This window comes from Mauremys reevesii, linkage group 26, assembly GCF_016161935.1.
Source record: "Mauremys reevesii isolate NIE-2019 linkage group 26, ASM1616193v1, whole genome shotgun sequence".
NCBI lineage: Eukaryota > Metazoa > Chordata > Testudines > Geoemydidae > Mauremys > Mauremys reevesii.
Window position 1 is genome coordinate 13,910,304 of NC_052648.1, and position 17,753 is coordinate 13,928,056.

At 45.4% G+C, this 17,753-nt stretch overlaps 1 protein-coding gene across 2 annotated transcripts in view; it reads left to right on the forward strand.

The window, feature by feature from the left end:
* The first annotated feature begins 2,024 nt into the window (after positions 1–2,024).
* Positions 2,025–17,753, forward strand: part of RAB11B (RAB11B, member RAS oncogene family) — a 33,733-nt gene continuing 18,004 nt past the window's right edge. Inside the window, exon 1 of one of the 2 annotated variants that reach the window (XM_039515590.1) lies at positions 2,025–2,177. In XM_039515590.1, coding sequence (XP_039371524.1) covers positions 2,138–2,177 — 40 coding nt within the window. In that variant the 5' untranslated portion in view covers positions 2,025–2,137. Of the gene's footprint in view, positions 2,178–5,132; positions 5,152–17,753 lie in introns of those variants that run through there. The other variant, XM_039515592.1, reaches the window with a different exon arrangement.

Here is a 17,753-nt window from a genome sequence, read left to right on the forward strand (position 1 = left end):
ATAATGTCAGCAGCAGTGGGTGCAAACTCTTCTGATACCCCCTCAGGAACAAGTGAAGGCTGATCTGGTGAAGGTTCCAGAGCAGCCAGGGTGGCCAAGACTGTGGATGGAAGTGTCCTAGTACACAAGGTCTGAGGTTAATTATTCCTCTTTTTTGCTGACCGAGGCCCCCAGTACAGCCACACTGGCACTGAGAGTTATGGACCAGTGGCCATGGTATTGGGATCCACATTCCACATTCTATGACCTGATTGATGGATGTCCCAGTGCCTGTCTGCAGAAAAGTCTCTAGACCATCTGTAAGAGACTGAAGCTCTAGGGAAGTACATGTGCTGCAACCTCTCCGAGTTGTGACTGTCATCTCAGGCCATTGAGGAAGAGTATGTCAGCTCTGTAAGTGGTGTTGTCAATCTTGGTGGGGTAAGTAGAGTCACTGAGGTAGTTAGTGCCACGGTTGCTGAATGTTTTGGCACCAGCAGGGAAACTGATGTAGACAATAGAGGTGATTCAGGCTCCTATCTGCCAGTGCTGTAAATCTCTCTGATGCCATCTGGTGCTGTAGACAGTCTACATGGTGCTGTGGTTTCTTCAAGTAGCAATGTCATCCCAAACTGCTGGGGTTGCTGTGCCTGATGTAGCAATACCATAGAAACTTTTGGTGGTGCCAAATGTGACATCAAGAAGGAAGAGCCCCTGACTGGAGGCAGCTTCATCAGTGACAATTGTGATGATTCCTCAGTGTGCCACTTTGGTGCCAAGGAAGCTTTGGTGGGAACCACATTAGGCCACAAAATCTCGGTGGAAGAGTGGTTTGGGGGAGGAGATCTCCTTTTGGATTAGCTCTTTGTAGGGGCTCTGCCCCTAGAACTCCCTGAGCCATGAGGGAACTCTGAAGTTCTTTTATTGGGTTTAGTCACTGATGCTGAAAAGGGAGCCCCATGAGTCAGTGAACCCATGCTCATGCCAGAGGTGCCGTCTTTCTAAGTTGCCGGTAGGTGCTTGACCCCCCACTCCACCCCAAGCCCCACCGCCCCAAGCTTCCCCCACCCAAGCATGCCCTGCCCTTGCTCTGTGCCTCCTCCCCAGCACCTCCTGCACGCTGCTGAACACGGTGTGTGCGAGGCACTGGGAGGGGGGGAGAGGAGCTGGTGGGTGCTGTCCTTGGAATTGGGAGCCAAGCAGGGCCTGGCCCAGGTGGGGGCTGGGCAGCACTGAACCCAGCCGGGTGCCCCCGGGGCCTGCCAGGGTGGAGGCGGGGGCCGAGTATCCCCTCAGGACTGGCCAGGGTAGGGACCAGGCAGCACTGAACCCAGCCGGGTGCCCTCGGGGCCTGCCAGGGTGGAGGCGGGGGCCGCGTATCCCCTCAGGACTGGCCAGGGTAGGGACCAGGCAGCACTGAACCCAGCCGGGTGCCCCCGGGGCCTGCCAGGGTGGAGGCGGGGGCCGCGTATCCCCTCAGGACTGGCCAGGGTAGGGACCAGGCAGCACTGAACCCAGCCGGGTGCCCCCGGGGCCTGCCAGGGCGGAGGCGGGGGCCGCGTATCCCCTCAGGACAGGCCAGGGTAGGGACCAGGCAGCACTGAACCCAGCCGGGTGCCCTCGGGGCCTGCCAGGGTGGAGGCGGGGGCCGCGTATCCCCTCAGGACTGGCCAGGGTAGGGACCAGGCAGCACTGAACCCAGCCGGGTGCCCTCGGGGCTGGGCAGTCGGTGCCGGCTGGAGCGCGCCTGCAGGGGTCAGCACGTGACGTAATTCAATTAAAACTTCATCGGCCAGGGCCGGCGCGGGCAGTGGCCACGGGCCGTGTCACGGGGCGCGGCCAGGCGCCGGGTCCGCGGCCTGCTCGGGGGGGGGGGGGGGGGCTGCAGCAGGGCCCCCCTCCCCCCTCACATCACAGCGCTCCTGCCCCGCTCAGCCAGGCCCCGCCCCGCCCCCACCGTCCTGAACTGATTGGTTGGGCCGCCTGTCAGCCATCTTGACGCAGCCTCCCATTGGGTGGTGTCTGCGGAGGTTGCGATGTGCCCGCCCTCCGGCGTCCCTGGCGGCCGCTGATAGGCGGCCACGGGAGCGGTTTTCCCCACCCCCACCGCACCGCGTCGGTGCCTGGCAGCCAGAGGATCGGCCCCGCCGCCATCGCCATGGGCACCCGGGACGACGAGTACGACTATCTCTTCAAAGGTACCGCGGGCGGCCCCCCCCGCCCCGCCGCGGGCCCCCGGCCCAGGGGCGGCCCCTCCTCCTCCGCCGCCGCCGGGCTCGCGGCGCTGCCTTGGCCCGTCGGCCGCCATGGCCGCCAGGCAGCGGGTCGGGGCGGCTGGGCCCGGAGGGGGCGCAGGCCGCTGGGCATGTTCGGAGGGGCCGGGCGGGCAGCGGGGCTCGAGGGGCGGCGCGTCCCGGGCCGAGGGGCGGCGCCCACCAGGCTTGGCAGCCCGCGGGGAGTGCGGGGCGGTGTGTGGGCTCTGCCGCTGGGAACCGAGCAGCGCTCCGCGTCTGGCGCCGTCCGTCCCGCCTGCCCCCCTCTGCCGGGGCCCCCAGCATGTCCGCTTTGTTCCGCAGAAGTCGGGGGGCTGGTGGCGGTGCTGGCTCGATGCACAGAGCACCCCTGTCACTCCCGTAGGTGTGTTCAAGCACCTTCGAAAACCCAGTATTGTTAATCTAGTGAAGAACGTTCCTCGGTAAGCGCTTGGAAGTAGAGAAAAAGGTGTGAACACAATTTTGTTCTGTTCTTGGACTCTGGCTGCCCCTCTCTCTGTTTTTTAAGCACTTAAAAATGTGTGTTTAATGCTTGGCTGCCTAAGGCTGTCTACACTACACAGCTTTCAGCGACACGGCTGTGCCGCTACATCTGTGCCACTGAACGTCGGGCAGTGTAGCTGCTGTTTTGTTGGCTCTCCTGAGGGCCAAGAACTTCCACCCCCAACAAGCGCACCTGCCAACAACACGCTCTTCACATTGGTGCTTGTCGTGGCAAAACTGTTGTTTTTCTGGGGATGGGAGGTGTTAACACCTCTGAAAGACAAACGTTTTGGCGTTCACTTGCCAGTGTAGACATAGCCTTAGAAACAACAGGTTAGCATTCATTTAAATTTTCCAAAAAACTACCTTTGGGTTGAGACAAAGGGCAAGAAACTTCAGCTCAAATGTTGCTCAAAAATTGCTAAATGAAAATGGGGGTTAGAGTAGAAAACTCTTATCCACCTTAACTCTAGGACTCTTTGTCGCTTAACTCTAGAGTCGCTGTAATAAGCAGAAATTCCTTTATTGCTATCCCAATAGCGCTGCAACTTTCTAACTACTGGGCAGCTTTAAACTGAGATTGCTCAGTATATATTTAATGCCCACATAAAATTAACTTAATAAAATTCTCTGAAGCCGGTTGCTGAACCTCTGCAGAAGTTTTTAGTATTGGCAATTTCTCTTTAGAGACTGAAATGACTTTGTGCTCTCATCCAAAAAAATATTGGTGGTAGATGCTCTGGAGTTTTAAGGGTGTGTCTGTGAACACATATCTCATTGTCACAACTTCACTGGCAGTAGCAATGATGGTTGCACTAGTGCAGACTGACTGCTGGCCCCAGCTCTGAGCGGGTCTGTGACACTGGCAATAACGGCACTCTCACTGTTGCTACCACCAGTTGAGTTGCAGCAGTGTGATATTCTAGGACAGGGGTTGGCAACCTTTCAGAAGTGGTGTGATGAGTCTTCATTTATTCACTCTGATTTAAGGTTTCACGTGCCAGTCATACACTTTAACATTTTTATAAGGTCTTTTTCTATAAGTCTCTCTAATATATAACTAAACTATTGTTGTATGTAAAGTAAATAAGGTTAATTTAAAATTAATTAAAATGCAGAGCTCCCCGGACTGGTGGCCAGGACTCGGGCAGTGTGTGCGCCACTGAAAATCAGTTCGCGTGCTGCCTTCAGCGTGCCATAGGTTGCCTACCCCTGTTCTAGGAAAACAAGCTGTGGATTGATGACATCTAGGTGTGTAGTTGATTTTGGAACTGTAGTAGGATGTGTGTGTTTTCTCTGATGAAAACCTTCCTGAGGATTTGAAGTTGATGTGTATTGAAGTATTGCTATTTGCAACTGTCCTACAAGTGGTACTCCAGGACACACTCTGCACTGTAACAAAGTGGTCCCCAACCTTTTTCGTCTGGTGGGCGCCAGATGAAGGACCATGGTGGCGGTTGAGCATCTGCCAAAATGCCACCGAATTTCGGCGGATGCTCGACTGCCGGCCAGGACGCGGGCGCCGCGTTGGGGACCCCTGCTGTAACAGTGTCCTCACAGTGAGTTAGTGTGCTGTAGATTAACACGCTGTCTTGCCATGCTGGAACTTGCTGTATAGACAAGCACTTGTTCTTTTCATTGGTGTCCATGCATAAATATTTTGCTTGCCAGGGGAAAATTGAGGGTTTTTTTTGTTATGTTCTATTTTTTTCCCATTAGAAGCAGTTTACTGTGTCTCTTATTTTCATGTAAAGTTAATATGTATTGCACTATATGACCCACTCATTTTAAGAGCTGCCAAACAGTTGGAAAAACTTTTTCTTTTTCCCCTCCTCCCTTAAAGCATAATTGATTAACTTCCAGAGTATGCTAAATTGCCAGGCCTGGTACTAAATCCCATCAGCTTTCTAAATGGCTCAATATCCGAAGACTTTAAAGCTTGACAACTGTCTTATTCTTTTCCCCCTCAAAAATAATTTGATACGTAGATGAAAGTACGCAACATTACATGGATCTTGTTTAAAAAAAATCTACACTGTTGAGAAATAGTTGAACTTAAATTAGACTTTATATTTTCAGGGAAGGACTTGCTTTTGTATTTGTATTGTAAAGTACTTTCTAACATTGTTTAGTGAGGGGGAACCCTGTTCTATGTGGCTGAGAGCCTAAATTCCTTAGGGTGGGGACCAGGTCTTCTATGTGCCAAATGGTGCTGGACATACACTGATGTTGCTTAGATGATATTTTTTATTATTTATCTCTTGGCCCAGCAGTAAAAATCTGTTGTGCTGTTCCCCTTCTAGCTATGGGATCATTGATACCAGAGAAGGAATAATATAGTGGCTTATGAATCTCACCTGGAAAGAGATGGGGCTGCCGCCCAGGCTGTGCCCCCAAAAGTAATAAAAAACAATGGGTAAGACCAACTTCAATCCCCACTGCCTTGTGAAACTATATATCATGTGTTGTGCAGGCACTGAAGAAATAACTGGTGTCTGAGTGAATTTTTTGCTGGTATTCTGACCTGCCCTTATTTTTATCTGTGCACTGGCTTTTTGAGTTGTTTCTACCTCTGTTCCAGCGACCATATATATGGTGGTCTGAGCAGGAAGGAGATGATTGCGTTTCAGGAAGGATTTTTGAATTTTACTTTCTGTGTTAAGAGGACAGAATACGCTAACCACTTTTTCTGAAAGAGACCTGGTATTTATCTCCTGGTGCATCTTTAGGGTACAATTTAACTCTAATTTTAGTTTTACAGACACATTTTGCTAGCAAAAGATATGTACTAATCATCCTCCCAATTTACGTATTGGAGTGGCTCTTAGTAGACCTAAAGAGGCTTAAAAATGTCAGGTTTCAGAGGGGTAGCCATGTTAGTCTGTATCAGCAAAAACGAGGAGTCCTTGTGGCACCTTAGAGACTAACACATTTATTTGGGCATAAGCTTTCATGGGCTATAACTCACTTCATTGGATGCATGGAGTGAAAAATACAATAAGCAGGTATAAATATAGCACTCAAAAAATGGGGGTTGTCTTACCAAGTGGGGGTGTGTGTCAGTGCTAATGAGGCCAATTCAGTTAGGGTGGATGTGGCCCGTTCCCAACAGTTGACAAGAAGGGGTGAGTATCAACAGAGGGAAAACTATTTTTCGTAGTGACCCAGCCACTCCCAGTCTTTATTCAGGTCTAATTTGATGGTGTCAAGTTTGCAAATTAATTCCAAGTCTGCAGTTTCTTGTTTAAGTCTGGTTTTGAAGTTTTTTTGTTGAAGAATGGCCACTTTTAAGTTTGTTGTTGAGTGTCCAGGGAGATTCAAGTGCTCTTCTACTGGTTTTTGAATGTTACAATTCTTAATGTCTGATTTGTGTCCATTTATTCTTTTGCATAGAGACTGTTCGGTTTGGCCATAGTACATGGCAGAGGAGCATTGCTGGCACATGATGGCATATATCACATTGGTAGATGTTCAGGTGAGCCGAGCCCCTGATGGTGTGGCTGGGTCACTACAAAAAATAATTTTCCCTCTGATACTCACACCTTCTTGTCAACTGTTGGGAATGGGCCACATTCACTATGATTGATTTGGCCTCATTAGCACTGACCTCCCCCTACTTGGTAAGACAACTCTCATCTTTTCATGTGCTGTATATATTTTATTCCTGCTTATTGTATTTTTCACTCCATGCATCTGATGAAGTGGGTTATAGCCCACAAAGCTTATAACTAAGATTTATTTAGTTCTTTTCTTTTAAAAAAAAAAAAGCTTCAGAATCACACTTCAACTGTTAAAATATTTACTGCTCTAGAACTTCCTTTATGAAATCTTGACTTCAGTAACTTTTTTTTTGTTTGCAAAAATGGTATTCAGCAAAGTTTTATATGAAATTATTGCGTAAACTGACTGTTCAGAATTTGAAAATGGCTGAGAAACTAGAGCATGAGCTGTTACAGCCAGCTCACTGTTTTGGTGTTCCCTCACACAAGAATTGGCTGTCTTCTGTATGTGGGAGTGGCTGTTCTTTAATATGACTGTAGTAGATATGGAAAGATGGCTGAAGTCTGGCCTCAGGTAATCTGTTTTTGTACTTGGAGGGTGAAAGTGTGGTTATGGTCAGAGAGCTGCTCTGGAGGACTAGCCATTCTTAGAGTATATCTGTACAATAATCTTTAGTGTCATGTTGTGCATCTTCACTCAAATCTGTTTTTTTGTTGTATTTTTTTATTGATCAAAATGAAACTTTGCCCATTGTCCGCACTGCCCTAGCTTTGTCTGTTATGCTCTAGCTGGGGAAGAACAAGCTGATGTCTGCATGTAGCAGAACAGAACTAAAATTGCCAGTGAAGGACTTTGAAGTAAGTCTCTTGTTGGTGAATAATACACAAAGCTGAAACTTTGGATTTTTCTATTAGCAAATTAGCTTGCAGTGTGAACATTTTAAAAAGCAGAAACCTTTTGCTTTGAGTTATAAATGGAACATATAGCAGGTGGGTTCACTGGTCTATTTAGAGCAGGGGTGGGCAAACTTTTTGGCCTGAGGGCCACATTGGGGTGCGAAACTGTATGGAGGGCTGGATGGGGGAGGCACAGCCTTCCCTAAACAGCCTGGCCCCCACACCTATCCGCCCCCCGGACCCCACCCCTGTCTAACCCCCCCTGCTCCCTGACCCCTAACTGCCCTGACCCCATCCACACCCCTGCCCCCCCAACCTCTGCCCCATCCAACCGCTCCCCTGCCCCATATCCAACGCCCCAGCCCCCTTACCATGCTGCTCGGAGCAGCATGTCTGGAGCTGCGCCTCTCGGCTGGAGCCAGACACACTGCTGTGCTGCCCTGCATAAGTGCGCAGCCCTGCCACCCAGAGCACTGCCCATGCAGCAGCATGGCTGCAGGGGAGGTGGGACAGCAGGGGAGGGGCCAGGGATAGCCTCCCTGGCCAGGAGCTCAGGGGCTGGGCAGGACGGTCCCACGGGCTGGATGTGGCCTGCGGACTGTAGTTTGTGCACCTCTGGTTTAGAGTCAAATACATTAATAGTTGTCCTTCAGTGTTTTATAATAGCCCCAAAATGGTCTTTGAGGTGATTCACTGTACCTGTAAAACTGCAAACTCTGTCTCTTGTATTCTAACAAGAAAATCAGTTTCTATAGAAACGTTCACTCTTAAATAAAAATGTTGAAGGCTGCAGGAAGGAAAAATTGCTGACCTTTGTTAAGAAACTGTATCTAGAGGTAGAGAAATATTTGCCTCCAGCTTTTTTGGAAGTACGGCCAGTATAACTGAAGCTTTAGTAGTAGGAGCAGTAGTAGTAAAGGTAGGTTTGTTCATAATAAACCATTTTAAAAAATGTACAAAGATTTGGCGTCCTTATATGTTAAATTATTTGTAACAAGTCTTATTTCTGCAAGCCTTAATGGGAAATGTGCTCTGATATTGTTTAGAGCAGGCGTAGGCAACCTATGGCACGTGTGCTGAAGGCGGCACATGAGCTGATTTTTCAGGGGCACTCACACTGCCTGGGTCCTGGCCACAGGTCCGGGGGGCTCTGCATTTTAATGTAATTTTAAATTACGCTTCTTAAACATTTTAAATGTATTTGCTTTACATACAACAATAGTTTAGTTATATATTATAGACTTGGAGAGAGAGACCTTCTAAAAACATTAAAATGTATTACTGGCATGCGAAACCTTAAGTTAGAGTGAATAAACGAAGACTGGCACAGCACTTCTGAAAGGTTGCCAGCCCCTGGTTTAGAGTGTTCAAAATACCACAGGCAAAAAATTAAAAGATGCTAACAAACTGTATGGATGGATTCCAAAGCCAGAAGGGATCACTGTGATTGTCTAGTCTGAATGTCTGTATTACTAGGGCCCTACCATCTTCACGGCCATGAAAAACATGTCACGGACCATGGAATCTGGTCTTTTGTGTGCTTTTACCCTATACTACACAGTTTTCACTGGGGAGATCAGTGTTTCTCAAATTGGGGGTCCTGACCCAAAGGGGAGTTGCAGGGGGCCACAAGGTTATTTTAGGGGGGTTGCGGTATTGCCCCCTTACTGCTGTTCTGCCTTCAGAGCTGGGCAGCTGGAGACAGCTCTGAAGGCAGCGCCTCACCAGCAGCAGCGCGGAACTAAGGGTGGCAATACCATACTGTGCCATCCTTATTTCTGGGCTGCTGCTGGACCAGAGTGCTGCCCAGCCAGCAGCTGCTGCTTTCCAGCTGCCCAGCTCTGAAGGCAGCACCACCGCCAGCAGCAGCACAGAAGTAAGAGTAGTAGTACTGCGCGCGCACACACACACACCCCCCTCCATTTTGGGTCAGGACCCCTACAGTTACACATGAAATTTCAGATTTAAATAGCTGAAATCATGAAATTTACTTTTTTTTTTTTAAAGCGGCAAAGAATTCTGTGGTACATTATAGACTAACAAACGTATTGGAGCATGAACTTTCGTGAGTGAATACCCACTTCGTCAGATGCATTCACCCACGAAAGCTCATGCTCCAATACGTTTGTTAGTCTATAAAGTGCCACAGGACTCTCTTTTAAATCCTGTGACTGTGAGATTGACCAAAATGGACCTTCTCATGGCCAATGATTGGTTAGCCTCAAAAAGCTCAAAATATTTAGCTTATCACTGTAAGGCATGTTTTCAAATACTTTACTCATTCTTGTGGCTCTTCTCTGAGCCTGCTCCAGTTTATCAATATCCTCCTTGAATTGTGTGCACCAGAACTGAACACAGTATTCCAGTAGCGGTCACACCAGTGAAATAACATCTCTCCTCCTGTTCTGGATTCCTCTTTTTTATAAGGATTTCATTAGCTGTTTTGGTCGCAGCATCACACTGGAAGCCTACCCCCAAATCTTTCTCAGATTCAGTGCTTCCCAGATAGACCATACTTACAGGATGGGGGACTATGGTCTTTGTTCCTGAATAGATAACTGATATTTAACCATGTTAAAACTACAGCTGTCAAGCGATTAAAAAAAATTAATCACAATTAATTGTGCTGTTAAATACTTAATAAATGGTATTCTCATTATTTTTGACGTTCTCCACATTTTCAAATATTGATTTCAGTTACAAAACAGAAAACGAAGTGTACAGTGCTCACTTTATATTTTATTACAAATATTTGCACTATAAAAAAGAAACAAAAGAAATAGTATGTCAGTTCACCTAATACAAGTACTATAGTGCAGTCTTTATAGCAGTAAAGTTGACCTTACAAATGTAGAGTTAGGTACCAAAAAAAAGCACTCAAAAATAAAACAATAGAAAACTTCAGAGATTACAGGTCCACTCACTCCTACTTCTTGTACAGCCAATCGCTCAGTCCAGGGGTCGGCAACCTGTGGCTCTTTGGCTGCCCCCTTGTGGGCAACTGTTTTTTGAGGGGGTGCAAGGTGGAGGCTCTGGCTGGGAGGTGCTTACCACAGGCGGCTCCCAGCTGGCAGTGCAGCAGGGCTTAGCAGGCTGGCTGGCTGCCTGCCCTGGCCCCATGCCACTCCAGGAAGCAGCTGGCTGCTGGCACGCCCCTTGGTGGGAGGGGGGACAGGTCTTTGTGCGCTGCCTGTGCCCACAGGCACTGCCCCTTCAGCTCTCATTGGCTGGTTCCCTCCCCCCCTGCACCCCAATCCCCTGCTTTGTAATCAAGGAAGACTGGCACTCAGCGGAAGAGGTGGGAGGTTTGCATGCAGGGGCTTTGGAGGTTCACGTACGCACTGCAGCATGGGTGTCGTCTCAGGTACGCAATGCTTCTGGCACCCCATGATTCAGAAGGGCAGAGACCACTCAGTCTCCAGGGAGCGCATTACTGTGACCCCCCCTGCCCTTATTCAGAGCCTCACTTGAGGGACTGTCAGGTCACTCGCAGGCCCTGTAGCAAATGCATTTTAACAAACCCAAATGTGAATGCAAGTATTTGCAGGAGAGATGGGTCCAAACTTGTTTGTATATCCGTAACATCAGTAGGCCCCAACTGAGATCAGGTCTCCATTGTGCTAGATGCTGTACAAATGCAGGGGGTGTGCCTACATTGCAATCACGCTCCTGATTGCAGCTCTGCTAGCTTTAATTTAGCTACCCTGACTAAAGATATCCGTGAAGATGCAACGGCCTGGACCCAGCATGGTTTAACACTGCGGCCACATACCCAGGCTGTGGGCAGTCTGGTACAGTCCTTGCTGAAGCACCTAGATTCTAGCTGCATTAAAAGTATTGGCAAGTAGTAATTTTAATATGTTCAATTATTATTAGTTGATAAATTCTAACTCTAGTAGCTTTGGGTGTGATGCAGCTCTCGAAATATTTTGGTCAAAGACAAAAACAAAAAAAGACTTCTTTGAAAGTTGCCAACCCCTGGCTCAGACAAACAAATTTGTTTACATTTGCAGGAGGTAATGCTGCCTGCTTCTTGTTTATAATGTCACCTGGAAGTGAGAATAGGCATTCGCATGTCACTGTCGCAAGATATTTACATGCCAGATGCACTAAAGATTCATATGTCCCTTCATGCTTTGACCCCCATACCAAAAGGACATGCGTCCATGCTGATGACGGTTCTGCTCAATAATGATACAAAGCGGTGTGGACTGACGCATGCTCATTTTCATTATCTCAGTCAGATGCTACCAGCAGAAGGTTGATTTTTTTTTTCTTTTTTTGGTGGTTCGGGTTCTGTAGTTTCTGCATCAGAGTGTTGCTCTTTTAAGACTTTTGAAAGCATGCGCCACACCTTGTCCCTCTCAGGTTTTGGAAGGCACTTCAGATTCTTAAACCTTGAGTGCTGTAGCTCTCTTTAGAAATCTCACATTGGTACTTTCTTTGCGTTTTGTGAAATTTGCAGTGTAAAGCAAACAACATGTGCTGGGTCATCATCCGAGTCTGCTATAACATGAAATATATGGCAGAATGCAGGTAAAACAGATCAGGAGACATACAGTTCTCCCCCAAGGAGTTAGTCACAAATTTAATTAACACATTTTTTTTATGAGTGTCATCAGCATGGAAGCATATCCTCTGGAATGGTAGTCAAAGGATGAAGGAGCATATAAATACCTTGCAGTGACAGCTACAAAAGTGCCGTGTGAACACCTGTTCTCACTTTCAGGTGATCTTGTAAATAAGAAGCAGGCCGTATTATGTCCCGTAAATGTAAACAAACTTGTTTGTCTTAGCGACTGGCTGAACAAGATGTAGGATTAAGTGGACTTGTAGGCTCTGAAGTTTTACATTGTTTTGTTTGAGTGCAGTTATGTAACAAAAAAAATCTATATTTGTAAGTTGTGCTTTCATGACAGAGTGCACTATGGTACTTGTATGAGGTGAATTGAAAAATACTATTTCTTTTGTTTATCATTTTTACTGTTCAGATATTTGTAATAAAATATACACTTTGATTTCAACTACAACACAGAATACAATATATGTCAATGTAGGAAAAACATCCAAAATATTTAATAAATTTCAATTAGCATTCTATTTAACAGTGCGATTAATCACAATTAATGTTTGAGTTAATCACGAGTTAATGGCGATTAATTGACAGTCCTAGTTAAAATGCATTTTGTTTTCTTGGGCCTAGCTTACCAAGCAACCTACTTCACACTGTATCAGTAACCAATCCTCTTTATGTACTACTCCTCCAATTTTGTCATCCTCAGATTTGAGTGGTGGTTTTGTTTTCTTCCAGGTCATTACTACAATTGTTAAATAGTGCAGGGCCAAGAACCGATCACTGTGGGTCCCCACTGGACACATACCCGCTTGATGATGAGTCTCCGCTCTCAAGTACACTTTGAGATCTATCAGTTAGCGAGTTTTTAATCCATTTAATGTGTGCCATATTAATTTTAAATGTCTTGTGGTACCAAGTCAAATGCCTTACAGAAGTAAAAGTAATTGTGTTCATATAATGTACTTAGATCAGCCAAACTTGTAATATCATTTAATATAGCAAGTTAATTTGACAGGATTATTTTCCAAAAACCCCTGTTGACTTGCATTAATTATTTCCTTTAATACTTATCAATTCCCATGTCAACTGCTCCATTATATTGCCTGGGATTGGTCAGCTGACCAACCTATAATTACCCTGGTCATCCTGTTTACCCTGGTCATCCTGTTTTTAAAAACTGACACAACGTTAATTTTCTTCCATCTTCTGGAACTTTCCCAGTGTTCCAAGACTTACTGAATATCAGCATTAATGGTCCAGCAAGCTCCTCAACTTGCATCCAAGAGTTTTAAAAGAGCTATTTTGACCTGCTGATAAGTTTACCTTTAGTGGCTGCTGTTTTCCACTCTACAGTGGAATAAAAATTGTTAATCACCATGTGATGAGTCTGTATAGTCTGTATTTTCCCAAATACAGAACTGAAATAATTGAAAATTTCTGCTTTTTCTGCATTATTTCTGATGCTTCTACAAATGGTAATGGACCAGATCCTCACATTGATATCTTTTTTTGTTCCTAGTATATTTTAAAAAATTCTCCCTTATTGGCCTTAACTCTGCTGGCCAGAGATTTCCCCTTGTGCTCCTTTGCATCCCTTAGGAATTGTAGAAAATTAATAACTACTGATTTATATTCATTACTATCAACCTCCCGTTCTCCCCCCCCCTCCCTTTTTTTTTTTTTTTTTAAATATCTGCCTTCACTTCCCCTCTAACCAGCAAAGCCTTCTTCAATTGTGGCTTTTTGGGCATCTAGTAAGGTGCTCTTAAATAATTCCCAATTATCATTCACATTCTTCTGATTGGTTGCAACACTTCTTGAGTTAGGAGACTGTCCTCCTATAAATTTTAGAAATTCCAGGGATGGTCTAATACTGGCAGCATGATACCTCCAGCATATGTCACTGCAATTGAAGTCATGTCTCCCGGCTCTTTCTCTCCCTTCCCCCCCCACCCCCATGATCACCCAGAACTTTTTCCTGCACATTCTAGATAGGTACATAAGGAGGTAGTCGTCATGTTCCCTAGTGGGATATGATGGTCTATAGCAGGGGTCAGCAACCTCTAATTTAAGGTTTCACATGCCAGTAATGCATTTTAATGTTTTTAGAAGGTCTCTTTCTAAGTCTATAATGTACAACTAAACTATTGTTATATGTAAAGTAAATAAGGTTTTTTAAATGTTTAAGAAGTTTCATTTAAACTTAAATTAAAATGCACAGCTCCCCAGACCCGGGCAGTGTGAGTGCCCTTGAAAATCAGCTCACGTGCTGCCTTGGGCACGCATGTCATAGGTTGCCTACCTCTGGTCTATAGAAGACACCAACTAATACCCCATCTTGTGCTTTATCTGTTAAGACATTGATCTGTAAGTATTAAGGATCATTTTCTTCTGAGTTATCAGTGACTCTGAAACCGGTAATGCCGTTTTGGACAGTGCCACTCCCTCTCCCCTTTTGCCCACTTGATCCTTCCTAACTAGGTTATAACCATTGATGTTAACATTACAGTTGTGCAGATCATTCCAGTGGACTTCAGTAATACCAGCTAGACTGAATTTGTGCATAAATGAGCAATTCCAGTTCTTGTTTGTTACCCAGACACCTAGCATTGGTGCATAGGCAATTAAAGGCTAGTGAATGTCTCCATGTCCTTTGGTTCCTTGGTTAATTATTTTCTCCACATCTCAGTTTTTGTGCTGAGCACTCATATCTTCCCTTTTATTAGCTTAACCCCCTCCTGACTACTCGAGCCAGCCTGTCACCAAGGAGATTGGTCCCGCTTCTACTGAGGCAGAGGTCAACCAAACTATATAGTCCCTTCTCCCCATAGAAGGTGGACCAATGTTCCACAAAACCAAAACCCTCCATCATGCAACACTTACCTATCCAGCAGCTGACTTCCTCAATCTTCTGTCTTCCTTTGCTTGTGGGACAGAAAGGATCTCAGAGAAGATTGCTTGGGTGTTTATCTTCAACATGCTTCTGAGTTTCCTGAAGTTTATCTACTATCTGTGAGATACTCCATGACAGTGTCATTAGCGTCAATTTAAGCTGCACAACTGTAAGAAAATCAACTTTTGTCTTTGTGCTCAATTTTTTTTTTTAAATCCAGTCTTCCGTCTTTACTGCTCTAGCTCTGCTATGAGATGTGTATTTTTAAAGTTGGGATGTCTATTTTTGGTTCTTACTGGCTGAACTTCGCCATTGGTACTTCAGTTATCTGGAATTCAGTATGAGACTTGAATCTTCTTTTTGTGAACTAGGTAGTGTTAGTAATGTTTCTTGCACCTCTAGATAGGCAGAAGGCTTCAACCACTTCTCTGGGATGAGGACCTAGCAACAATAATGCATTAATTCATTACTTCCAGACTAACGCACAACAGTTCCCTCTACACAATGCACTTCAAGACCAGTCTGCAGTTCCAACTGGTCCAGCACACAGCAGCTTGCCTTCTGGGGTGTGTGTGATATAAAAATACATCTCCTCTTCTACACCCTCAACTCTGTCCAATTCAGGGTCCTTATCGTAGATTTTTAAATGCCTTTAATGACCTGGGAACAGACTGTTTCAGCAACCAGTTTACCATTTGTGCCCCCCTCTTTCTTTTGCTCACTTACTGTACTATGTGTGTTTACAGAGCACCCATTACTACAAGCACCAAACAAAGTAAACTGATGGCAGCGTGTAGCTAGGAGAGAGAAGGAAGTACAGGAAAGAGGTAAGCATCACTGTAGTTGAGGATGCAAGCTTGGGTTAAACTGATTTTTACGTGCACTTTAACCAGTGCAAATCCCTAATGTAACTAAATTAAAAATCTATCTAGTTAGATCAGTGCAACTTTTTTAGTACCTTTAGAGCCCATTCATGCTACTGTGGTTTGGTATGTTCCAGTGTAGGAGCATTTGAAAGTGATGTATAATTTTGCAATAAAAAACAACACCTAGAACTCAGTCATAGACCAGGTTCCCATTGTGCTAGGCCCTGTAGAAACACAGGACAAACTGTCCCTACTCCAAAGAGTTTTTACAATTTGAGTTTTGCCCTACTTACTTCATGTTAATTTATTATTAAAAATAATAATAATAAAAAAGCTTCACACCACATCCAAAACAAATTTTATCATTTTACTCCACCAGAAAGCTCTGCTGATAGATGTAGAGCAAACATATTGTCTACTGAATTGTTCCTGATGCTAGGAACCTCCTGAATTCTAAACTCATGTCTGACTTTGACATGTTGTGTGACTTGCTCAAAGGTCACATTTCAACCTTTGTCTTCTGCTTCCCCTTGCTTAACTCACAAGGTGGTTATGCGGATTGATGTTTGTAAAGTACTTGGAGACCTTTGGATGAAAAGTAGTATAAATACTAACTAGTACTTACCCAAATTATATGATGACTGATAAAACAAACTTGATATTTGCAAATCGACCCTTTTCTAACCAAAATGTCATCCTTGTGACGGGTTGGATCACAGAAACCCCCTTGGGGCTGCTAACTGATGTGCCAAGACTACTTCTGCCCCTGCTTTTGCTGCCTTATTGAGCCAGACATGCCAGTCTGCTCCAACACCGACCCAGCGTCTGAACCACATGCCCCAAAGCTGCAGACTTAACTGAAAGCAACTTGAGAAGTGTTCCTGTCTTAACACTCGGATGCCCAACTCCCAATGGGGTCCAAACAAATCCATTTTAACCCTGCATAAAGCTTATACAGGGTAAACTCATAAACACTGATAGAGAGAGATGCACAGCTGTTTTCTCCCCCTCCCCCCCTCCCTGGGTATTAATACATACTCTGGGTTAGTTAATAAGTAAAATGAGATTTTATTAAATACAGACAGTAGGATTTAATTGGTTCCAAATAGTGACAGACAGAACAAAGTGAATTATCAAGGAAAATAAAATGAAACATGCAAGTCTAAGCCTAATACAGTAATAATACAGATAAAATCTCACCCTCAGAGATGTTTCAATAAGTTTCTTTCACAGACTGGATGCCTTCCTAGTCTGGGCACAGTCCTTTCCCCTGGTACAGCCCTTGTTCCAGCTCAGGTGGTAGCTAGGGGATTTGTTATGATGGCCACCCCCTTTGTTCAGGTCCACTCACTTGTGTCTCTTTTGCATAAGGCAGGAATCCTTTGTCCCTCTAGGTTCCCACCCCTCCTTCTCAATGGAAAAGCACCAGGTTAGAGATGGATTCCAGTTCAGGTGACATGATCACATGTCACGGTAAGACCCCAAGCCTTCAGGAAGGCCTGTCTGCAAACAGAGCGATCCACAGTCAGTTGTCCTGGTTGATGGGAGCCATCAAGATGCCAAACCACCATTAATGGCCCACACTTTGCATAATTACAATAGGCCCTCAGAGTTATATTTCATATTTCTAGTTTCAGATACAAGAGTAATACATTTATACAAATAGGATTACCACACTAATGATTATAAGATTTGTAATACCTTACAAGAGACCTTTTGCATGAAGCATATTTTAGTTACATTATATTCACTCATCAGCATACTTTCATAAATTCATATAGAGTGCAACGACACAATCTTGATACAGGTGAAATGCCTCTCCCTCTTAGCAGGATTATGGCAAGACTAGGGAACTAAGAATTGTAGGAGGTCCCTGAATTCGCTTGTCACGGGATGGATGCAATGACCCCTTCCTCCCCATCCTTCTCCATTTGTCTATGAATCTGATAACCAAAAATACTGAACATATGTCTAGATCAGGGTGTTAATCTCACTCTAGGGATAGGGCAAACTCCATTTATGGTCTGTGGAAATTTAAGATTGCTTATCCCCAAAATCCAGAGTGTAACTCCCCTTGGAATCAGTGGGAGGTGGGCTATTGTGTAGTAACTAGCCTTCAAGGGCTGCATGAAGCTGACTCAGGACATGGCTACACTTGCAGATGAGAGCACTGTGAGTTAAACCTGCCTTCGGAGAGTGCAGTAGGGAAAGTGTTGCAGTCTGTCAACACTGACAGTTGCTTGCGCACTGGTGTGGCCACATTTGCGGCACTTGCAGCAGCATTGG